At 43.3% G+C, this 19395-nt stretch overlaps 1 protein-coding gene across 10 annotated transcripts in view; it reads right to left on the bottom strand.

Annotated features, from left to right (window-relative positions):
* LOC130859023 (DIS3-like exonuclease 2) overlaps positions 1-19395 on the bottom strand; it is a 386474-nt gene that overhangs the window by 134184 nt on the left and 232895 nt on the right. For 9 of the 10 annotated variants that reach the window (XR_009055151.1, XM_057746243.1, XM_057746244.1 and 6 more), the window contains one exon: positions 16164-16243. Coding sequence is in view for 9 of the 10 variants with exons in the window: in XM_057746243.1 (XP_057602226.1) it covers positions 16164-16243 (80 nt within the window). In the remaining variant the exon portion in view is untranslated. Of the gene's footprint in view, positions 1-3163; positions 3321-16163; positions 16244-19395 lie in introns of those variants that run through there. The other variant, XM_057746250.1, reaches the window with a different exon arrangement.

Raw genomic sequence — 19395 nt, forward strand, 5'->3', positions numbered from 1 at the left:
GTCAGTTCTCCCTGTCTTGCATTTTACATAAATGGATTAGAAGTACAGTACGTATTTTGTGTGTGTGTATCTGGCTTCTTTTGCTCAATGTGTTTCTGAGATTCATCCATGCTGTGTTTGAATTTACTGTGTGCCACTGCTGCTGAGTATTCCACTGTAAGAGTATAGCACAGTTTATCCATTTTATTGTTGACAGAGACTTGGCTTGTTTTTAGTTTTTGCTATTATGAATAATGCTGCTATGAGCATTCTTCTACATACGTACTCCTTTTTGTTGGGTATTTATGTAAGAATGAAACTGCTGGGTCATGCAGTATGAATCTATTCAGCTCTATTACATACTGCACAACAGTTTTTCAAAGCAGTTGTAACTAACTTTTCCCCTACTCAGTGTATGAGAGTTCTAATTGATACATATCCCCACTAGATTTGGTATTGTCAGCTTAAAAATTTCTTAGATGTTCTTGTAGGGATATAGTAATATCTTATTCTGGTTTTAATTTTCATTTTCCCTGTGGACTAATGACATTAAGCATTTGTCCTGTGGTTTTGGCCGTTGGCTATCTTCTTTAATAAAGTGTCTGTTCAACTCTACTTATTCTCAGTAAGAGTCCTTTGCTTGAGAGAGAGAGAGAGAGAGAGAGAGATTTATTACAAATATCTTCTCCTCTGTGACTTGCCCTTTCATTATCTTAATGGTGTCTTTTTTTTTTTTCTCATCTTTATTGGAGTATAATTGCTTTACAGTATTGTGTTAGTTGCTGCCGTACAACAAAGTAAATCAGCTGTATGTATACATATAACCCCTTATCCCCTCCCTCTTGAGCCTCCCTCCCACCCTCCCTACCCCATCCCTTTGGGTCTTCACAAAGCATCGAGCTGATCTCCCTGTGCTCTGTAGCAGCTTCCCACTAGCTATCTATTTTACATTTGGTAGTGTATATATGTCAATGCTACTCTCTGAGCATCTATGTCCCAGCTTCCCCTTCCCACTCTATTGTGTCCTCAAGTCTGTTCTCTACATCTGCATCTCTATTCCCGCCCTGCCAGTAGGTTCATCAGTACCAGTTTTCTAGATTCCATATACATGTGTTAGCATATGATATTCGTTTTTCTCTTTCTGACTTACTTCACTCTGTATGACAGACTCTAGGTCCATCCATGTCACTACAAATAGCTCAATTTCATTCTTTTTTTTATGGCTGAGTAATATTCCATTGTATATATGTGCCACATCTTCTTTATCCACTCATCTGTCGATAGACATGTAGGTTGCTTCCATGTCCTAGCTATTATGAATAATGCTGCAATGAACACTGGGGTACATGTATCTTTTTGAATTATGGTTTTCTCTGGGTATATGCCCAGTAGTGGGATTGCTGGGTCATATGGTACCTCTATTTTTAGTTTTTTAAGGAACCTCCATACTGTTTTCCATAGTGGCTGTATCACTTCACATTCCCACCAACAGTGCAGGAGGGTTCCCTTTTCTCCACACCCTCTCCAGCATTTATTGTTTCTAGATTTTTTGATGATGGCCATTCTGACTGGTGTAAGGTGGTGTAAGGAGATACCTCACTGTAGTTGTGGTTTGCATTTCTCTAATGATTAGTGATACTGAGCATCTTTTCATGTGTTTGTTGGCAATCTGTATGTCTTCCTTGGAGAAATGTCTATTTAGGTCTAGTTCTTAAATTTAATGAAATCTTATTTATCACTCTTTTCCTTTAAGGTTAATGCTTTTTGTGTCCCCCTTAAGAAATCGTTGCTAAGGTCATGAGGTTATTTTTCTATGTTATATTCTAGAGAAGTGTTAACACTTCTAGAAGTATTAATGTTTTACCTTTTGCACTACAAGCCACGTGAAACTGATTTTTATATATGGTGTGAAGTAGGAGGCAAAGTTCATTTTTTTCCATATGGATATTCAATTGATCCAGCACCAGTTAGTGATAAACCCATCCTTTCCTTACTACACACTGCAGTGACACCTTTATTGGAAACCAGGTGATCATATATGTGTGGGTCTGTTTCTGGATTCTCTATTCTCTTCTCACCTTGACTTCTGAACAACAACTGAATATTTATTATTTCAGCATAAGCTTACTAAAATTCCATGTCAGTGTTAATCATTCCATGTTTATATCAATAATAATTTTCAGTGAGCACTTACTTTTTGTCTGGCACAGTTCTAAGTACCAGGGACTATCTCATTTAATCTTCCAGGCAATTTAAAATTAGGCGCTATTATCCCTGTTTTACAGATTGGGAGGCCTAGAGAGGTTAATTCATACCTCTAGAATATGGACTGTGCTCTTATTTTGTTGTCACACTGTCTATTTTTGCGGAAAAGCATCAGTAGCATATGCAACTTTAAGCCTTTACTGCTAACACCTTTATAGTTAGGTTGTGTTTTTGCAACAACAGGCACAAACGGAGCTTTGATTTTCAGCATACTCAGTATTTTGGAATTGCAAGATACTTGAGAAATTGTCTAGTCCAAACATATATATAGCTGGGGAAAGAGATTTTCAGAGAAATCACAGACATGCCCAAACTTACATGACGCCGTAGAGTCAAAGATGGGACAAGAACCCAGTTCTGCTCCTATTCCAGTGCTCTTTCTGGGACCACAACTGCCTCTCAACATGCAATGAGTGTGCTGGATCACTGAGGCTTCTTAGCTGGCTTCCAGGTTTACCTTGGTGCCAGATACTTGAGGATGCCTGAGTGGTGGGTGCCAGATTATCCTGGCTTTAATGAGCAAGGAAACTGGAACCAATCAGCAGAGCTGGAAGCAGATGAACAGGCCACAGTCCAAATTTGGTTTAACAAGGTGCACTGAGACATCCATGAAAAAAGAGAATTTCCAAAGCCCAGACCCCACAGGAATCAGGCTAGCAAGATTTGAATGGAACATAGGAATAAGACTTAGAGGGGTGGAGCTGTCTCTCCACTTAATCTTTCCACTTCGATTCTGTGTCCTCAAAACAGGAACTCATTGGCAAGCATCCCAGAAGCCCACTTCCATGCCAGAGGCTTCGCATGACTATTCAGTTACTTGGATTTTTTGAGTCAAGGTACGATTCAGTAAAAAATGACCATACAACAAGGACAGTTAAAATTGTTCACTCACCAATGCCCCAGATGAATGGAGAAGACATGCACTTCCTTACGAACTGATGGTTCTACAGAATTTTCCATCTCTCTTCCCAGGATCATTATCAAGGGCCACACTATGAAAATAGGATTTGTCTGAGATCAAGTACTTGGGTTGCCTGGTATTTGCCTGAGGTCAGAATGCCCTCTGACATAAGCGACTGCAAAAGGAAAAATCAGTGTTTCAAAACCAGGATTAGAAATGATTTTACATAGAAGAGGAGTGTTAAGGAGGAACAGTATTGGAAGCGCTGGGTATCATAAAGATGTCAGAGACAAAACCCAGAATGTATCCAAGTAGAAGACGGCCCTGAAGTGGAATTCTTCTTTTCCAAAATCTATGTTAGAGTTATCAGAGGTTCTTTTCTGGAATACACAGAACAGATTTTAAACATAGTTGTTGATTAAATTAAATGTTGGACGTAGTTTTGTTTTTTTTGGGGGCCATGCCACACAGCTTGCGGGATCCTACTTTCCCAAACCTGGGGCCCAGCAATGAGAGCACCGAGTCCTAACCACTGGACCACCAGGAAATTCCCATAAATCTCATTTTTAAGCTACATATGGCATACGTTTCCAACAGTTAATAGATTAAATTTTCCTAATTATCGAATAAGTGTGAGTATACAGTATAGTATTCAATATTGAGGAAGGATATCCCTTTGAAATATGGCACTTCAGGGTTCAGTCTGTTGAAGTGAATGAAACAGGGAGAAGCATAACAAATGGGCTAAGAGAATATGAGGGGCTAAATCTGGGGGTTTAAATTCAGGTATTGTGTCTGAGATGAAGTCAAATTCCAAAAGGCTAGAGAAGACCTGACAAGAGAGAACAGTCCCAAGACTGGAGGCTAGAAAGCTGAGAAAGACAAATCAAGATGAGAAGAACGCCTGGAAGGAGTGGCCCAGTATGAAGAGGGTAGGCATGTGCCAGGCTGCCTCCTGAGGGTCTCAGGAGAATATACAGGATTTACATCTGTGTACGTGTACTGTCCCCTTGGTCCTCCTGCAGGACAGAAATGGAACTCCAGCAGGTCCATGTAGCAAAGGGCCGTGATGCTCTCCCTGCGGTGCTTGAAGTGAGACTCTGTAAAGCCTAGTTCCCCACCCAATGACCTAAGTGACAAGAGCCTAGGATTCGGTCTTTCTGTCCCTGGTCAATAGGGAGTTTGTGCAGGCATGGGGTATAAGGTGGGGTCCAATCTGAGCTAAGAATTGCAAAGCGTGGTAAAATACTCTGTGCAAGGTTAGGAGTGGTGCAGAGCACAAAGTGATGTAATGCTTTAAGTCACCTCCGGGGCCGGTGCTGTGTATGGGGCAGGAGAGGAGTAGGCTAGGCCTCCTACGAGATGTATAACCAATGGTCTCTAGCTTCTGTAAGTGCACAGCAATCATACCGCCATTGTAGTGCACTGGCAAGACAATTCTCACGTAGGGGCCTGCAGGGTGAGACATGGGCATATGCTTCTCTAAAGGGAATGAACCTTCCTAATGTTACTCTTTCTGGGAAGGGGCAAGTCCTCAGATGGGAACTGCAAAATGAAAGAAGTAGGCCTAGGTGCCTTTCCAGAAGCTCTTAGGTCTAGACTTTTGAAGGTCAGATGTTGAGGTGTGGGCGCCTGGGTGATGCTCACAGCGTGGGGACAAGTCAGAACCTAGTGGGCCTGGATCTGGGAGGAGTGAAAAGGAAGGCACTTTCTGATGCTTTGTTACTCTCCATTGTTCTTTCTTTTGCTACCCTCTAAGCTTTAGTAAACTCTTGTTCAAAAGTTATAGTCTAGTTTCAGTTGTGCTTGAGGTACTAAGCAAAGGATTATGGGCACCATACTTGGACCAAAGTGATAACAAGTCCTGTCAGCACCAAAGTCAGCGAGCAGAGGGAGTGACAGTTAGTAAAGAGGAAGTGGACGTCCAAATGGAGACTACCCATGTGGTCTAGCTGTATTCCCCACTTGGGAATCGTTCCCCTACTGCTCATCTCTGCTAATCTGTGTTTCTTTTATCAGACAAGGCAACTTCCTTTTCGATGGTGTCTTTGACATTTATTTACTGGCTGTGTTGGGTCTTTGTTGCTGTGCATGGGCTTTCTCCAGTTGTGGTGAGCAGGGGCTACTCTTTGTTGCAGTACATGGGCTTCTCATTGCGGTGGCTTCTCTTGCTATGAAGCACAGGCTCTAGGCGCGCAGGCTTCAGCAGTTGGGGCACACAGGCTCAATAGTTGTGGCTCACGGGCTCAGCAGTTGTGGCGCATGGGCTTAGTTGCTCCGAGGTATGTGGGATCTTCCCGGACTAGGGATCAAACCCATGTTCCCTGCATTGGCAGGCAGATTCTTAACCACTGCGCCACTAGGGAAGCCCTGATGGTGTCTTTGTAATAAAGGCTTTCAAGCAATTCCTGGCTCTCTAGTGAGTAGCCTGAAGGTCAACATGGATCACATCTGACAGTTAGGTACTTCTGGATAGTGTGAGGAAAGTAGCAGGGGTAGAAACCCAAAGTTCTACTCATGGGACTATTTCCTAAGGAAGGCAATGACAGAGGTATACTCAGCTAGGAGGAAATGGGTAATTCACTCACCCTTCAAGCATTAATAGGACACATGACATCACGTATATTCTGATTTAGGCCATTCATCTGGCAACTGATCTGGGAGAGGGTAACGGAAGGTATTTAAGATTTCTAAACATACTGAATTTTTCTTAAGTTAAAAATTCTTGTGCACTTATTCTCATGTAACTGCACTGTGACCCAAGAACATGATCTACATATCAATGACTTTTTGAAGTATGTTTAATGCTTTAATACAAAGTCAATTTTTATAAATGTTTTCTCTGTGCTTGAGAACACTGTGTAATCTTCATTTGTGGGTATTATATTTAGATATGGTTATTAGAGCTAGCTCGCTAACTGTGCTGTTCAAATTTTCCACAGTTTTACTGAATTTCTGACCTGTTTCAACTATCATTTCCTGAGAGGGGTATATTAAATTAACCCACGGTGATGATGACTTTATCAACGTCTCCCCATATTTCTGTCAATTACTGTTTTATATATTTTGAAGCTATATTACTTGATAATATGTTTAGACATTATCTTTTCTGATGAACTGATCCTTCTAATTATCATTTAGAGACTCTAAATACATCATTTTAAAGAGTTTTATTGAAGAAGAGTTCTTTAGGCTATCCATTCTATCATATTACTGGAAATGTAAGTCTTATGCATAATATAGTGCATATACACATTTGTGCATTTTTTTCTGAGGAGAGACTGTGACTCTAAAGAGATTAAAACCACTACCATACATTCTGTTTCAGCCTTATACAAACAACAGCAAATTTTACCTGATGTTTTACAGATCTCCAGGCAAGAGGAAATTCTACAGATAACCATTTAAAGTTGATTTCCAGTCTTGAACTATAATTCAAAAAGATATCCCAATGTTCACTGTAGCACCATTTACAAAAGCCAAGACATGGAAGCAACCTAAATGTCCATAGACAGATGAATAGATAAAGAAAATGTGGTACATATATACAATGGAATACTTCTCAGCCATAAAAATGAATGAAATAATGCCATTTGCAGTAACATGGATGGACCTAGAGATTATCATACTAAGTGAAGTAAGCCAGATAGAGAAAGACAAATATCATATGATATCACTTATATGTGGAACCTAAAAAGAAAAAAAAAAGATACAAATGAACTTATTTACAAAAGAGAAATAGACCCACAGACAAAAAAAACAAACTTATCGTTACCAAAGGGGAAAGGTTGAGAGGGATCAATTAGAAGGTTGGGATTAACACATATACACCGCTATATATAAAACAGATAACCAACAGGGACCTACTGTATAAGACAGGGAAATACACTCAATATTTTATAATAATCTATAAGGGAAAAAGAATATACAAATATACATATACACAGTCACATATAACTGAATCACTCTGCTATACACCTGAAACTAATATGACACTGTAAATCAACTATACTTCAATAAAATTAAATTATATTTTTTAAAAAGTTGATTTCTAGTCTTAAAATGTCACCTGATTTCTACATTCTGGTATTACCTTGGGATTGCGTCCATATACCAACCTAACATCCAAACATTTCCAACAGAGGGGAATAAAAAACAAATTTTTTTCAATTTCTGATGTCTCAACATGTCACTAATTAAGATCTATCTGCAACCAAAGAAATACTTGTATTTTTTTAATACCAACTTTCTATTTCTCCAAACTAATAGGTGAGCATATTGCCACTGCCGATATACTTAGTTGCTAAAAAGCCTTTCTTAACTAGCAAGCCTGTTTGCCAAAATAATTAAAGGAAAAATAATTCTGACTTTTGTATCTTAAACTGGTGGTTTTTGTTGTTGTTGTTGTTGTTATTGTTTTTCACTATCATGTAAAGGTTCATTTAAAAAGTAAATTTTATCAGAAAATTAGTACTCATTGAACTTGGAAATGGCAAGGATACAGACAGGAGGGAGATGGATAAAAATGACAAATAAAGCCAATAAACAAGTTGCTGTGGAAGCCTGTAGGTATGAAGTGAGGAGAGCAGTGCAGGCTATAAGAGAGACTCATGCAAGAAAATAATGGAGAAGAAGTGGATATGTCAACTCGCAGAGCTGCAGGACCAGATATCATGATTATAAGATACAATTCAGTGATCTTACAGTATCACTGAGACATGATGAGATGGTCTGAAAACACTGATTGTGATGAGGGAAAGAAACAGACATTGTAGGAGGGCATGTGGTGTAAGAGTGTATGTCAGCATATAAGCCCACAGGCAACCCACAAACTTAAGGGTGGAAGCCTGGTGGAAATAAAAAGAGCAGGGCAAGAAACAGGAGTGAAACATTGAAAGTATGTAACAAGATGCCTGGTTAGACTGATTAGATCCAGTGGGTTTTCAAATGCATGATATTCAGGACATACAGATGTCCAAGGAATCCCCTGCTTTTAGGAAACAAGCAAAAAGGAGAATTAATCCACAAGCAGTGATGTTGATTGCTGCATTAGACACATGAAGTAATATGCTGATAGGATAGGAACACTTCATTCTGCCAGGAGGAAAGGAAAGCTCTGCAGAGGTTTCATCTTGCTCTTGAATGGAATTCCCACACAGAAGTAGGCAGGGAAGCCAGGAATTCTAAGTAGAGGGCAAAGAGCAAGCAGAGGCTGGGAGGTGGGGTACAGTGCAGTAGATATGCAAAGCCTAGAGTGGCCATCAGCTCCTCTCATTCCATTTTCAACTTCTTCTCCAGTCTCTTATCTTAACACAGAAACGTGTTAAAATCACTTCCTTCTTAAACACAAAGAAAAAGCCTTCTCTGACCCTGCCCTCCCTGCCATTCACAAGGTTTCACAGCCAAGCTTCTTACAGAAAGCCACCTCCATTCCTGTTTTCCACTCCCTTCTCTGCCACCTGCAGTCTGGCTTCCCCTCCTCAAAGCTACTCGTCTCATCAAGGTCATCAATGATACCCCAACCCAAAGACTTCACAGTTCTCTCTTACCTGACCTGCCCACAGCCTTTACGGCTTTTCTGCATTTAGCCTGCTCTGCCTGCCTCCTCTCCCTTCTCTCCCTCACCTCCTGGCTCCCTGGCCTCATCTCTCTGTTATTTTCCCCATCTTCCCAAGGGTCCAGCAAGAGTCCTCCTCTCAGTCTGTGACTTCTCCTGGGCCACCTCTCCCAGGCCCGTGCACTGATGACTCCCAAATCTCCATCTCCAGCCCTGACTCCTTTTACTTGCCCCCTTGGTATTTCTACCTGGATGACTCTCAGGGACTATAGACTCAGCGTGTGCTTAGTTGAATGCACCATCTTCCCCTTAAAACCAGCTCTCCTCAATATTTCCTATTGAATGGCATTATGTTCCACCCACTGTCCAAGCCAGAAACATAGATGACATTCTAGATTCTTCTACATCCAATATCAAAAGTTTACTAACACTCACTTATTCAACAAACATTTCCATGTGCGTCAGCTATGCAACACACAGTGCACTGGGCACTGAGAGTTCAACAGTGAACAAAACGACATCCCTTCTCTCGTAAAGCTTAGCATTCACGGGAACAGACTCACACGAGTACCTTAAAGGAAATCAAGAAGGTGGGCGGGGAGAGAAGACTGTGGCAAGAGGGTGGTCAAGAAGGGCCTCCTTGAGATGACATTTGAGCAGAGCTTAGAGTAGTGAGGGACCTGGGAGAAGCGTGATGTGGACAGAGGGAAGAGAAAGTACAAAAGTGCTAAGGCAGGAGCAGCCTGGCATGTTTGAAGGATGACAGCGAGGCCATGCTGGCTGGAGGAGGGTGGGTGAGAGGGACTGCGGGGAAGAGGGTTGGAGAGGCAGTAGAGACAGCAGTAGGTCCCAGTCAGGACTTGGGTTTTTTATCCTCAGCACCATGAGAAGTTTTGGAGGGAGTGGAGCAGGGGAATGGCCTGATCATACCTACATTTTACAAGGACTGCCTTGGCTTCCACATGTGGGAAGAAAAGGGCCGACACAAGAGAGCAGTTAAGAGGCTCCTGCAGCTGCCCAGACCCCAAGTCCTGCCCCGACTTCCTGTCCTGGCTAGTGCCTCCCTCCAGTTCTGGCTCCACAGCCGTGGTTGCGGCACTTGCTGCTTCTCACCAAGACCTTCACCTTAACACTACGCTCAATCCAGACTTCTCACTGCTGCCACAGCAATTGCTCCAACCCACAAGCTGGATCCTGACTCTCTCCTCTTAAAGCTCTTTGCCTACCATACACTCAGGATAAAACTCTCATTCCCACACGGATCCTGCAAGGCCCTTCCCTGTCCTCCCTCACAGGCTCCTCCCACCCCACCACGGTCCAGCCACACTGACTTCTGGTTCCTTTCGGTGCCAAAGTCTTTGTACCTCAGCGCCTCCACACACTCTGTCCCCTTAGCTTGAAATGTTCTTTCTCCCCACTCTTTGTGTGGCTCAGCCGTGTTTATTCTTCAAATCTAGGTTTAAATACTACTGTCTGTCCCCCCACACCCACTCTCCACAAAATCTAAACTTTCTAGCAGGCCTACAAAGAATTCATGATCTCCTCCCTGCTTTATCTACAACTACCACCCCACCTGAACCTCACGGTCCAGATATTCCAAGTTCTCTGTGGTTCCCTCCAAAATACCATGTATCTGGCATCCTGCAACTTTGCACACACTCTTCCCTCTGCCTGGGAACCCCCTCCTCTTGAGAGCCTGTGAAACCAGCAGAGACTCTCTTGAGCGCCTGCTCTGAGCCTCACACTGCACAGGGGTGGACAGTGGGAAGACAGATGAGAAACAACACAGTCAACAGCACGTCAGTGGGTGGTGAGCGGGGAGGAAAAAAGTAAAGCAAGGGTGGTGGAGAGCAGGTGGGAGGAGAAGAAATTAGAGGCAGAATGGCTAGCGAAGGCCTTAATGAGAAAGCAACCTGTCTGATCTTGAAGTAGCCACACAGCCGTCTAGGGAAAGAGCAATGCAGGCAAAGGGAAAGGAGTGCAAAGGCTGAAGAACAAGGAAGGAAGGGGACTGGAGCGGAAGTCCTGCAGACCCCCACGAAGCTGGGGGAAGCGGGGGCAGAGAGAGGAGTCAAAGAAGGCAACTAGAGAAAAGTAGTCCAAAAACGAGAACCATTAGCAAGTCCAAAGAAGAGTAGATGAAAAGCTAAACGCTGCACACGTTTGGTGAATTGAAGTCAGGGAGAACCTGCATCACTGAACTTCCTAAAGCCATGTGGCAAAGGGAACAAGAAATAAATGGGGAGCAAGAAAGCAGCTGCAGCAAGTAAAGACTGCTCTTTCAAGGTGCCTAGATAGACAAGGGAAGGTGAACATTCCTAAGGCTGCAGGGGGCTGAGGAAGGTCTTACAGGATGGAGACTGAAGTCTGTGAGAGGAGGCAGCCAGACCAAAGGGAAACGTAAAGAGGCTGGGGGTGAATGGCTGGTGGGGTAAGAGCTTCACAGAGTTGAGAACAGAGCCAGGCAGAAGGTTTGGCCTGGCTGTTGGGATTCGCCGGAGGCTTGTGCTCATAGGCTCCAGGACTCCCGTGCTCTCTTTCTTCCCAGTAGCAGATCCAGGGCCTTCATCTCAACTCTTTGCTCATTAAAGTTACTACCACCCATTGTATGGCTCAGATTCTCTGACCTAAGCCTGGCACACAGCGGGCACAGCCTTTCCAGCTCCTACTTCCTCGCTGCCGCCAAAGAGCAGCCATGACAGGAACTCTCAGCAGGTGACACACATATCCATACAGCGAGGTCCAGCATTTAGGAATTCTATGACATTCTTACAGACTTTCTCCCGGTCTCTTGTTTCCATTCCCTAAGCGAGAAGGGCTCCCAGGAACAGAGCTCCCTAGTCCACCCTCCTCAGGGAAGGGAAAGGGAAAGCCAGACAAGAGGCCAACCAGCAGAAAGACAGGTGCCCCCTACAGCAGCCCCCTGGGGAGTGTGCCTTCCTGAGGTCCCTCAGGCTGGATGATGGCCTGAACGCTTTCTCATACCTGGGCAGTAGGACGGATCCTTCTTTCTTTGAGTCAGATGGTTGCCCCCTGTGAAGGTGGGAACTACGAGCAGGTGGCTGAGCACAGGGATGAGCTCCTTGGGTGGGATTTTTGTGGTTCGGAGGTGAAAGCAGCAAGGAGGAGAGACAGGCAAGAGGCATACGACCCTGGGTACCGGGCCCAGGCGGTCCATCAAGACTTCTGCTAAGTTATCTTTAAGGTGTAAATTCCAATTCCCAGAAAGCCTTGAGGATGAATGGATTTGTTTATTTATTCTTATTCATTCATCCATTCACTCATTTCCCCTAGTGGTTTCCAGTATATTCACAGAGCTGTCTAACTCTGAGCTAGTAACTTCAGAATGTTTTTGTCACCCCTCAAAGAAACCCGAAACCCATTAGCAGTCAGTCCCCGCTCCCCCTTTCTCCAATCCTTCATTTCTAAGGTCTGGCTAGGATAACCCTGCCATGTTCAATGGCAGAGCACTCATTACAGAATAAAACATTAGAGAAACAAGACGTCAGGGAAACAGCGAACATCAATTTCCTGTAGGATCTGTTGGGAGCTGAATCAGCTAAAAGCTGAATAAAGGTCCTGACTTGTCTGGCTAATAATTTCCTCTCTCAGAGACTAGAGCAAAGCAATAATGCAGGTTTAACTGAACAGAATAGGTGGCTGGAACTGGGAGAGAGTCGCCATGCCCTAGCAGCCAGGAAGGAGAAGTCTGGATACAGGCAGCCACTTACCTCAGAACTCATAAAGGCAGAAGTAACTCCCTGACGTGGGAAATGGGCTCAAACTTCATAAGCTACAGGACATGGAAAAATATACAGGATGCTTAACTGAGAAGCTGTTGATTCAGACCAACATGGCAGCCATTATCTAGTATCTGAAGGGTCATCGCATGAAAGACAAGACTTATTCTATAGGGTCCCCAGGGGCATACCTGGGACCAACCAGTGGAAAATTACAGGAAAACAGAGGTATTTCAGATCATTACAGGGAAGGATTTCCCAATAGTCACAGAATCTTAAGGCCAAATGGGCTGCCTGTAAGGTAGAGAGTTAATGTGCAATCTGGATATTCAATAAGTAGATGCTGTAGAGGTAATCTGAAAAACAGAGGGTGATGTGACAACTGTGGCATTCCCACACTTGAGCGGTGAGGTCAGCTGTGAGGTGTGTTGCGGGTGATCTGGTACAGTAATCAAACACCGGAGTGTGTGATTTACTGTCTTTAGGTTCTGGGTTATCATTATAACCAGTCTTACTCACTTGCATTATTAAATATCTTCTTGAGTTACAGTGAAAGACTCCATGTTAAAGTTAGCGGGCTGGTTAATGCCCATGGGAATGTTGCCCTCACGTGTGTTTACAGGCCAATAAGAGGTGGAAAGTTACCAGGCTAGATGACTGCTAGAATCTCTTCCAAAGCTGAGATTCCTCAAGGGTAGAGGGCACCCCCTTCTCAGCCTTCCAACCCAATCATGACCTTCTGGGGAGCAGGTGTCACTGTGTTTCTAGAGAATACACCTGCAGACTAATGTCTAAGTCTCGCACCTACAGCAGATACTGGTAGCAAGTCCTGGGGGTTCATCTGACTCTACAGAAAGGGAGGATAAGGACTAAATAAGTTATTTTGTCTGCGTGTTTTATTTTCACAGAAGAGTCATTCAGATGATTTCAATGGGACCAAAGGGAAGTTAAACCTTTATATTTTCTTTAAATAAAAATGGCTACAGATGACATAAATATGCTCAGAAAACATTATTTGCTTTTTGAAACATTAAACTTTTTTTCCTCTAAGCAAGAATTGACATGAACTGTTAACTAACGGAACCTGAACTTAGCCAACCTCACCCCAATCCAAACTGGAACTGACTTTCACTTTTCATCTCCCTGGATAAATGGCCTTGGCAGAAACAGCTGTCCCAAAGGCCAACTGTAGAAGTGCCACCATAAAAACGCTTAACTGCCCAACTCAGGCCTTTTCAGACTCTTTCCCGACTCCTTTTTCATGTCCCTTTTCTGCTGCCCTGCCAAATGCCCAGATGTTAATTTCTCCTCCGGAATGCAAGAATAACTAAGCAGATGGAAGGTATCTGATCACCTGGTACAGTGGCTACTGGGCAGCCTGTGATTTCTGGCACCTCATAATTTTTTTTTATTACAAAATTTTTTCATTATAAAGCTATTATTACCACATTATAAAAATTTGGAAACTGGGGAAACGAGAAAAATCACTTATGATCCCATCATCCTAATAAAATCACTGTTTGCATTTTGCTGAGTTATCTACTCTTCTTCACAGCTCTCTGTATATGATTAGATGGACTGCATACATTTAGCCCACTTCTATCCCACGTCCTCTGCAGAGAATTTGCAGCAGCTTATATAAACACATATCCATGTAGACATGCTGTCTCTGAAACCAGCTGGTCCTCCTGATTTCCCGGTTTCTAACTTGCAGATTCCGTCTCCTTGCCCTCTGGGCTAAAACTTTTGCCCCATCTTGGATTCCCCTCCCTCAACTCCAACATCCATTCCATTGATTCTTCTGTCATTACCCCCTTTCACAGCTGTCCTCCCCACCCCCATTAATAATAATGCTACCACCTCCAGTCCAGTTTCTTCTACCTGTATCTCTAAACAATCATAATGTTTCTCTTACTCATTTCTCTGCATCTCCTTCCTCTCCCTTTCCCTCATCTTGTGCTGCTAAATGGTTTCCCTCATTGTGAATGCTCTCCCTGAAAACAATTGGTTTCGACTGTCTGAACAAAGCATATTCTTTGATTGGAATTTTATAAACATGTACAACTTGTCCCCAGTCAACCCTTCCTGCCCTATCTCTTCCCATTTCCCTACTCTGCTGGTAACCTGGTACCCTAGACATGACACGTAGCTTGTGGAGTGAGTGGGCAGGACACATGCCTGCTCCCTGGTGTCCCTGCAAGGGGAATATTGTGCAGGCCAGCTGAGATGGGGTAACAGGGATTAGGCCTACCCTTCCGCCATTAACAACTATAGAAGTGGCCAAAATAAATGAAGCAACTGTTTCCAAGCATTAGGCTGCAAATAAAGCAGGGCTGTGAACCTGGAGAGAAAGGAAATACAGGAAGTGAGGTCCAGTGTCACCTGACTTTCTGCCTGGGGGCACTTTTCAGCTGGGGCTCAGGGGAGTGGATGTGAGAATGATATGCCCAAGCCTTTCTATGCAGCAAAGATTGCTCAGGATATAAGAAACCAACGCGGTATTTGCTTTTTTAAGTAGGCTGCTCAAACTTTAGATTTTAAAAATATATAATTCCTCTGAAATTTCCATGGGAACTTTTCTCTCTTTATGCTTTATCTTCCTTTCAATTTTCTTTAGTTGAAAATACTGGGCACCACTGCCCACAGCTTCAAGGAAGACTCACTGCAAGAAGGTGAAAACATTTCTGGGTAGTGATGTTTTCTGTCTCTCAGCTTTGTATCTACTGAGCCTCACTGTCTATTACGGAGAGGAGACAACACACTGAACCCATGGACTTTGGCATTAATGGAATATGTCAACATCTCTACAGTGCTTGCAAAAACTAGGCCGCTGGGCCACCAACCCTTTGCAGCAGATTGAAGCCGCAACATCAGAAAGCATCATGGGCAAGCTGTCAAAGGCCAGGTTAGTGCCAGGGCCATGGGGGAAAATAACTGAAGCCACAGCAGTCACCAGACGCCCCCCCCCCCCCCCCCCCCCGCCACAGCGAGAGGCAGGAAGCAGCTCCAGACTATATGCGGCACATCCAGAGGGGCATTAGGAAGGGGATGGTGACAGCTTGCTCTTCCCACACCTCACACACTTTCCCTTCCCCCACTATAGTTTTCAAAGACCAGCGGCCTCAAATCCCACTTTTTCCTTCTTAGCTGCATCCCAAAAGAATGTTTTAGGAGCCCCTAACAACTGCCTTGCACAACTTGCTGGACCGATGAAGACCTACGCGGAGCAGCGCAGGCTTCTCCAGCTCAGGCCCTGAGGGGTTTCCTCAGGGGAGGTGTTCCTGCCGTCCCTGCTGAGCACACCTTCGGACAGCACCCCTTGAATCACCCCAATGTGTCGTTCGATTCAGGTAAAAAAACTCTGTGCTTTTTCGAAGCAGAGCTTAGGGGGCCTTCTTCCTTAACACATTACGTGCACACTGGAACTTCCTGCAGGGCCAAGCCTGAAATTAGTTCTTCTGCCCTCACTGCTACCCCTTCTGAAGCCTGAGAAGGGTCCTAGTAAGAGGACATTTCTTATTCTCACTCTCACCAAAGTCATCTCAGGAGCACAATCTTTAGGCCACATACTTGTGTAGGCTCAGGAGTCCATGGCAAGTTCAGGAACAAAGCAAACCTAACCTTGCATATGACCTGTCTGGGGAGTACAAGACAGCCAGGCCGACCGCACGGGTGTGCACACTGCCCACCACCCAGAATGGTACAGAAATTTCCATCCTACCATCAGCAAGTGACTTGCAGGAGAGGGCGTCATCGAGGTCTCGGGCAGTTGATGGGTCAATGGTGAAGATACAGTCTTTTCTAGGAAAGATGGAAGACATAATTAGCGAGGCCACGAATAAAAGAAACCTTACCCCACTGTAGTACAGCTTTAAAGAACAGCTATTTTGCAAATCTATAAATGGTAGGCAAAGTGAGGAGTAACTTCTCTCTTGTCTCTCTGAGAAGCGAATCTTTAATAAAATGTAAACTGAGGGAAGGTAACAAGGCCCCGTAGTCTCTGAGTGTCTTTCTCTTTCTTGCTGTTGACTGGCCCCTACTTCTTCTTGATCCTGAGCTAGAACAGGTGTGAGCAGGTGGAAGTGAGGCAGCTTCCACGAATGAGGCTTTCCAAGAAGTTACCTGACAAGAGGGGCAAGTCCCTTTGGCAAATTAACTGTCCAACGGTCAGTTCTTTCTTTTGCCTCCCTCTTCTTCAGGGGCTGATGGGAACCTGTCCTTCAAGGATTACGTTAGGATGATTTACTACTCCTTCTCCTATTTTGCAAAAGTGGGGTGGGCCAAAGAATAAATTATCTGGCTTGTGACACAGGGGGATGGGACCCAAGAATAGGTTCTGCAAAAAACTTTGGGTCCATACAGTTAGCCATGATGCAATTCTACTTGGAAATGGCCTTAATCAGGGTTTATTTCCATGAAATAACCGTGTATTTCACCCAAGCTCATATAATTAAGTACACCCTCTGCCTTTTTATCTCCACACAGCATCCCTATGCACATCTCATTCTTAACCTGTGAAGCCCCTGGACGTTCTCATTTTGCTTTAGAATTTCCCAAATAACATGCCCCAAGCAACCCACCCATTCCTACCATATAAATACCTAAGATTTGGGCAGTCGGTCCTCAGTTCTCCACACCTCCTGTCCCGTCTCCCTGGGCACTGGCCTGGAGGTCAGGGTGTTTAGCAGGAACCACCCTCCCTTCCCCACACGCAGTTCTCTGGGCAGCACTCCCTGCTCGCACTGGACTCTCCTCAGGCTCTCCCTCTGTTCCCTCCAGCACTATCAGCACCACTGCTGCCAGTACCCGGTCCCCTCCAGCCTCATCAACACTGATGATGGGGCACATCCTGGCACTCACCACAATTAGTTGGCTTTATTCTTAAAGTCTTATTTCCTATGTTGCTTTTCTGCTCAAAACTTCCCCAAAGCCCTTACAGACTGCCAAGCAGCTCTGGGTGCTGGCCTGCAAAGCCCTCGGAGTCTTCCTTTATCTGTCCCCTTACTGCTCAGTTTCCTTATTCCTGATAACCCTCACCAGCCCTCTCTGATTCTTCACACTGATCCTCGCACCACAATACCTTGATTCTAAGACAGTATTAATTTTAGGACACGCTATCAATTCAATAATAGCTTTTTGGCGAAACAAAAAACCTGACCATGTTAAGTACATACATTGATTTTAAAGTACTTCAGGATTTCAGAAACGTCAAGATGCTTTTTTTAAAAAAGATTCTTATATGGTAAGTGGATAAATGGATAACCAAACTATGGTACATCTATACAATGCAATACTACTACGCAACAAAAAGGAACAAATTATTCATACATGCAACAACTTGGATGAATCTCAAAGGTATTATGTTAAGGAAGCCACTCTTTACAAGCTCACATAGTCTAAGATTCCATTTATATGACATTTATATGACATTCTCAAAAAAGACAAAATTATATAACAGAGTGATCAGTGATTTCTAGGGGCTGGGGAATGTGTGATTATAAAGGGGTGCTTGTTCTCAGGGAACAGAGCATTCCTGTATCTTGATTGTGGTGGTGGCTACATGTGTCTTAGAATTCATAGAACTAGATGGCAAATAAAGGTCAATTTCACTGTTTATCAATTTAAAAATTAAAAAAAATTTTAATGTGATTTTTGAATCAAGAAAAGTAAAAAAAATTGTCAATGCAATTGATCAATGGGTGGTAGAATTATGGATTAATATTTTTCCTTTATACTTGTCCATATTTTTCAAATTTTCATTATGATTAGGTATTACTACTATAAATAGAAAAAATTAACACTGTATAAACTCTCCAATCAAAAAATAATCACCAATGGAATATTACTCAGCCATAAAACGGAACAAAATTGGGACATTTGTAGAGACATGGATGGACCTAGAGACTGTCATACAGAGTGAAGTGAGTCAGAAAGAAAAAGAAATATCGTATATTAACACATAGGTGCGGAATTTAGAAAAATGGAACAAATCAACCGGTTTGCAAGGCAGAAACAGAGGTACAGATGTAGAGAACAAACATATGGACAGTGGCGGGGGGGGGGGGGAGGATGAATTGGGAGACTGGAAATGCCATATATACATTACTAATAAGAAAAAAAATATCAAATTGTACACTTTAAATATACGCAGTTTATTGTAGGTCAATTGTATCTCAATAAAAGTTCTAAAAAAAATCAGATACATAAGATTGTTTATAAGGATATTCAACAATCTTATAGACTCCTATAGCTTAATATAATTAATAGCTTTAAAATGATGAATCTGGTAAAACTCTATACTCACTGCCACACTAAGAAAAGAGTACAGGGAAAGGTGGGTGCCACTCAGGTGGAGGAACAAGAGCATTTAGAGCACAGTCCCAGAAAGAGTGCTTCATCAGGAGATCCACTCTTCTTACTAAATATCTCAAGAATAGGCACATACAGTGTGGGGAACATAAATGCTGAGGTCTCAGGAGATAAAGAAATAATTTGTTTCACTATGTAAAAGAAATTGTAATTACACAAAAGTGCCAGAGGAAAAGAGAAACATGATGCCCCTGGAACACAAGCTCCTGGAGGGCTTTGTTCTAGTGCTATGAACACAGGTTGCAACTCACAATGTTTGTTGAATGAATGAATGAATGAATGAATGCTGACAGAGACAAGGAGGTGAAATTAATCCTGATACTATGGCAATGGGCTCCAAATTGGTGAGGATCTTGAAGCTGATATACAGGTAAAGAAGGAGCTGTCTGCTTCTTGCTCCTTTTTGTATCTCCCATAAAAGCCAGCAAACTCGTATACCCTGAACACTCAATAAATACTCGTTGAACTGGGCTTCCTAGGTGGCGCAGTGGTTGGGAGTCTGCCTGCCAATGCAAAGGACATGAGTTCGATCCCTGCTCCAGGAAGATCCCACATGCCGCGGAGCAACTAAGCCCGTGTGCCAA

The sequence above is a fragment of the Hippopotamus amphibius genome, chromosome 8 (genome assembly GCF_030028045.1).
Source record: "Hippopotamus amphibius kiboko isolate mHipAmp2 chromosome 8, mHipAmp2.hap2, whole genome shotgun sequence".
Classification (NCBI taxonomy): domain Eukaryota; kingdom Metazoa; phylum Chordata; class Mammalia; order Artiodactyla; family Hippopotamidae; genus Hippopotamus; species Hippopotamus amphibius.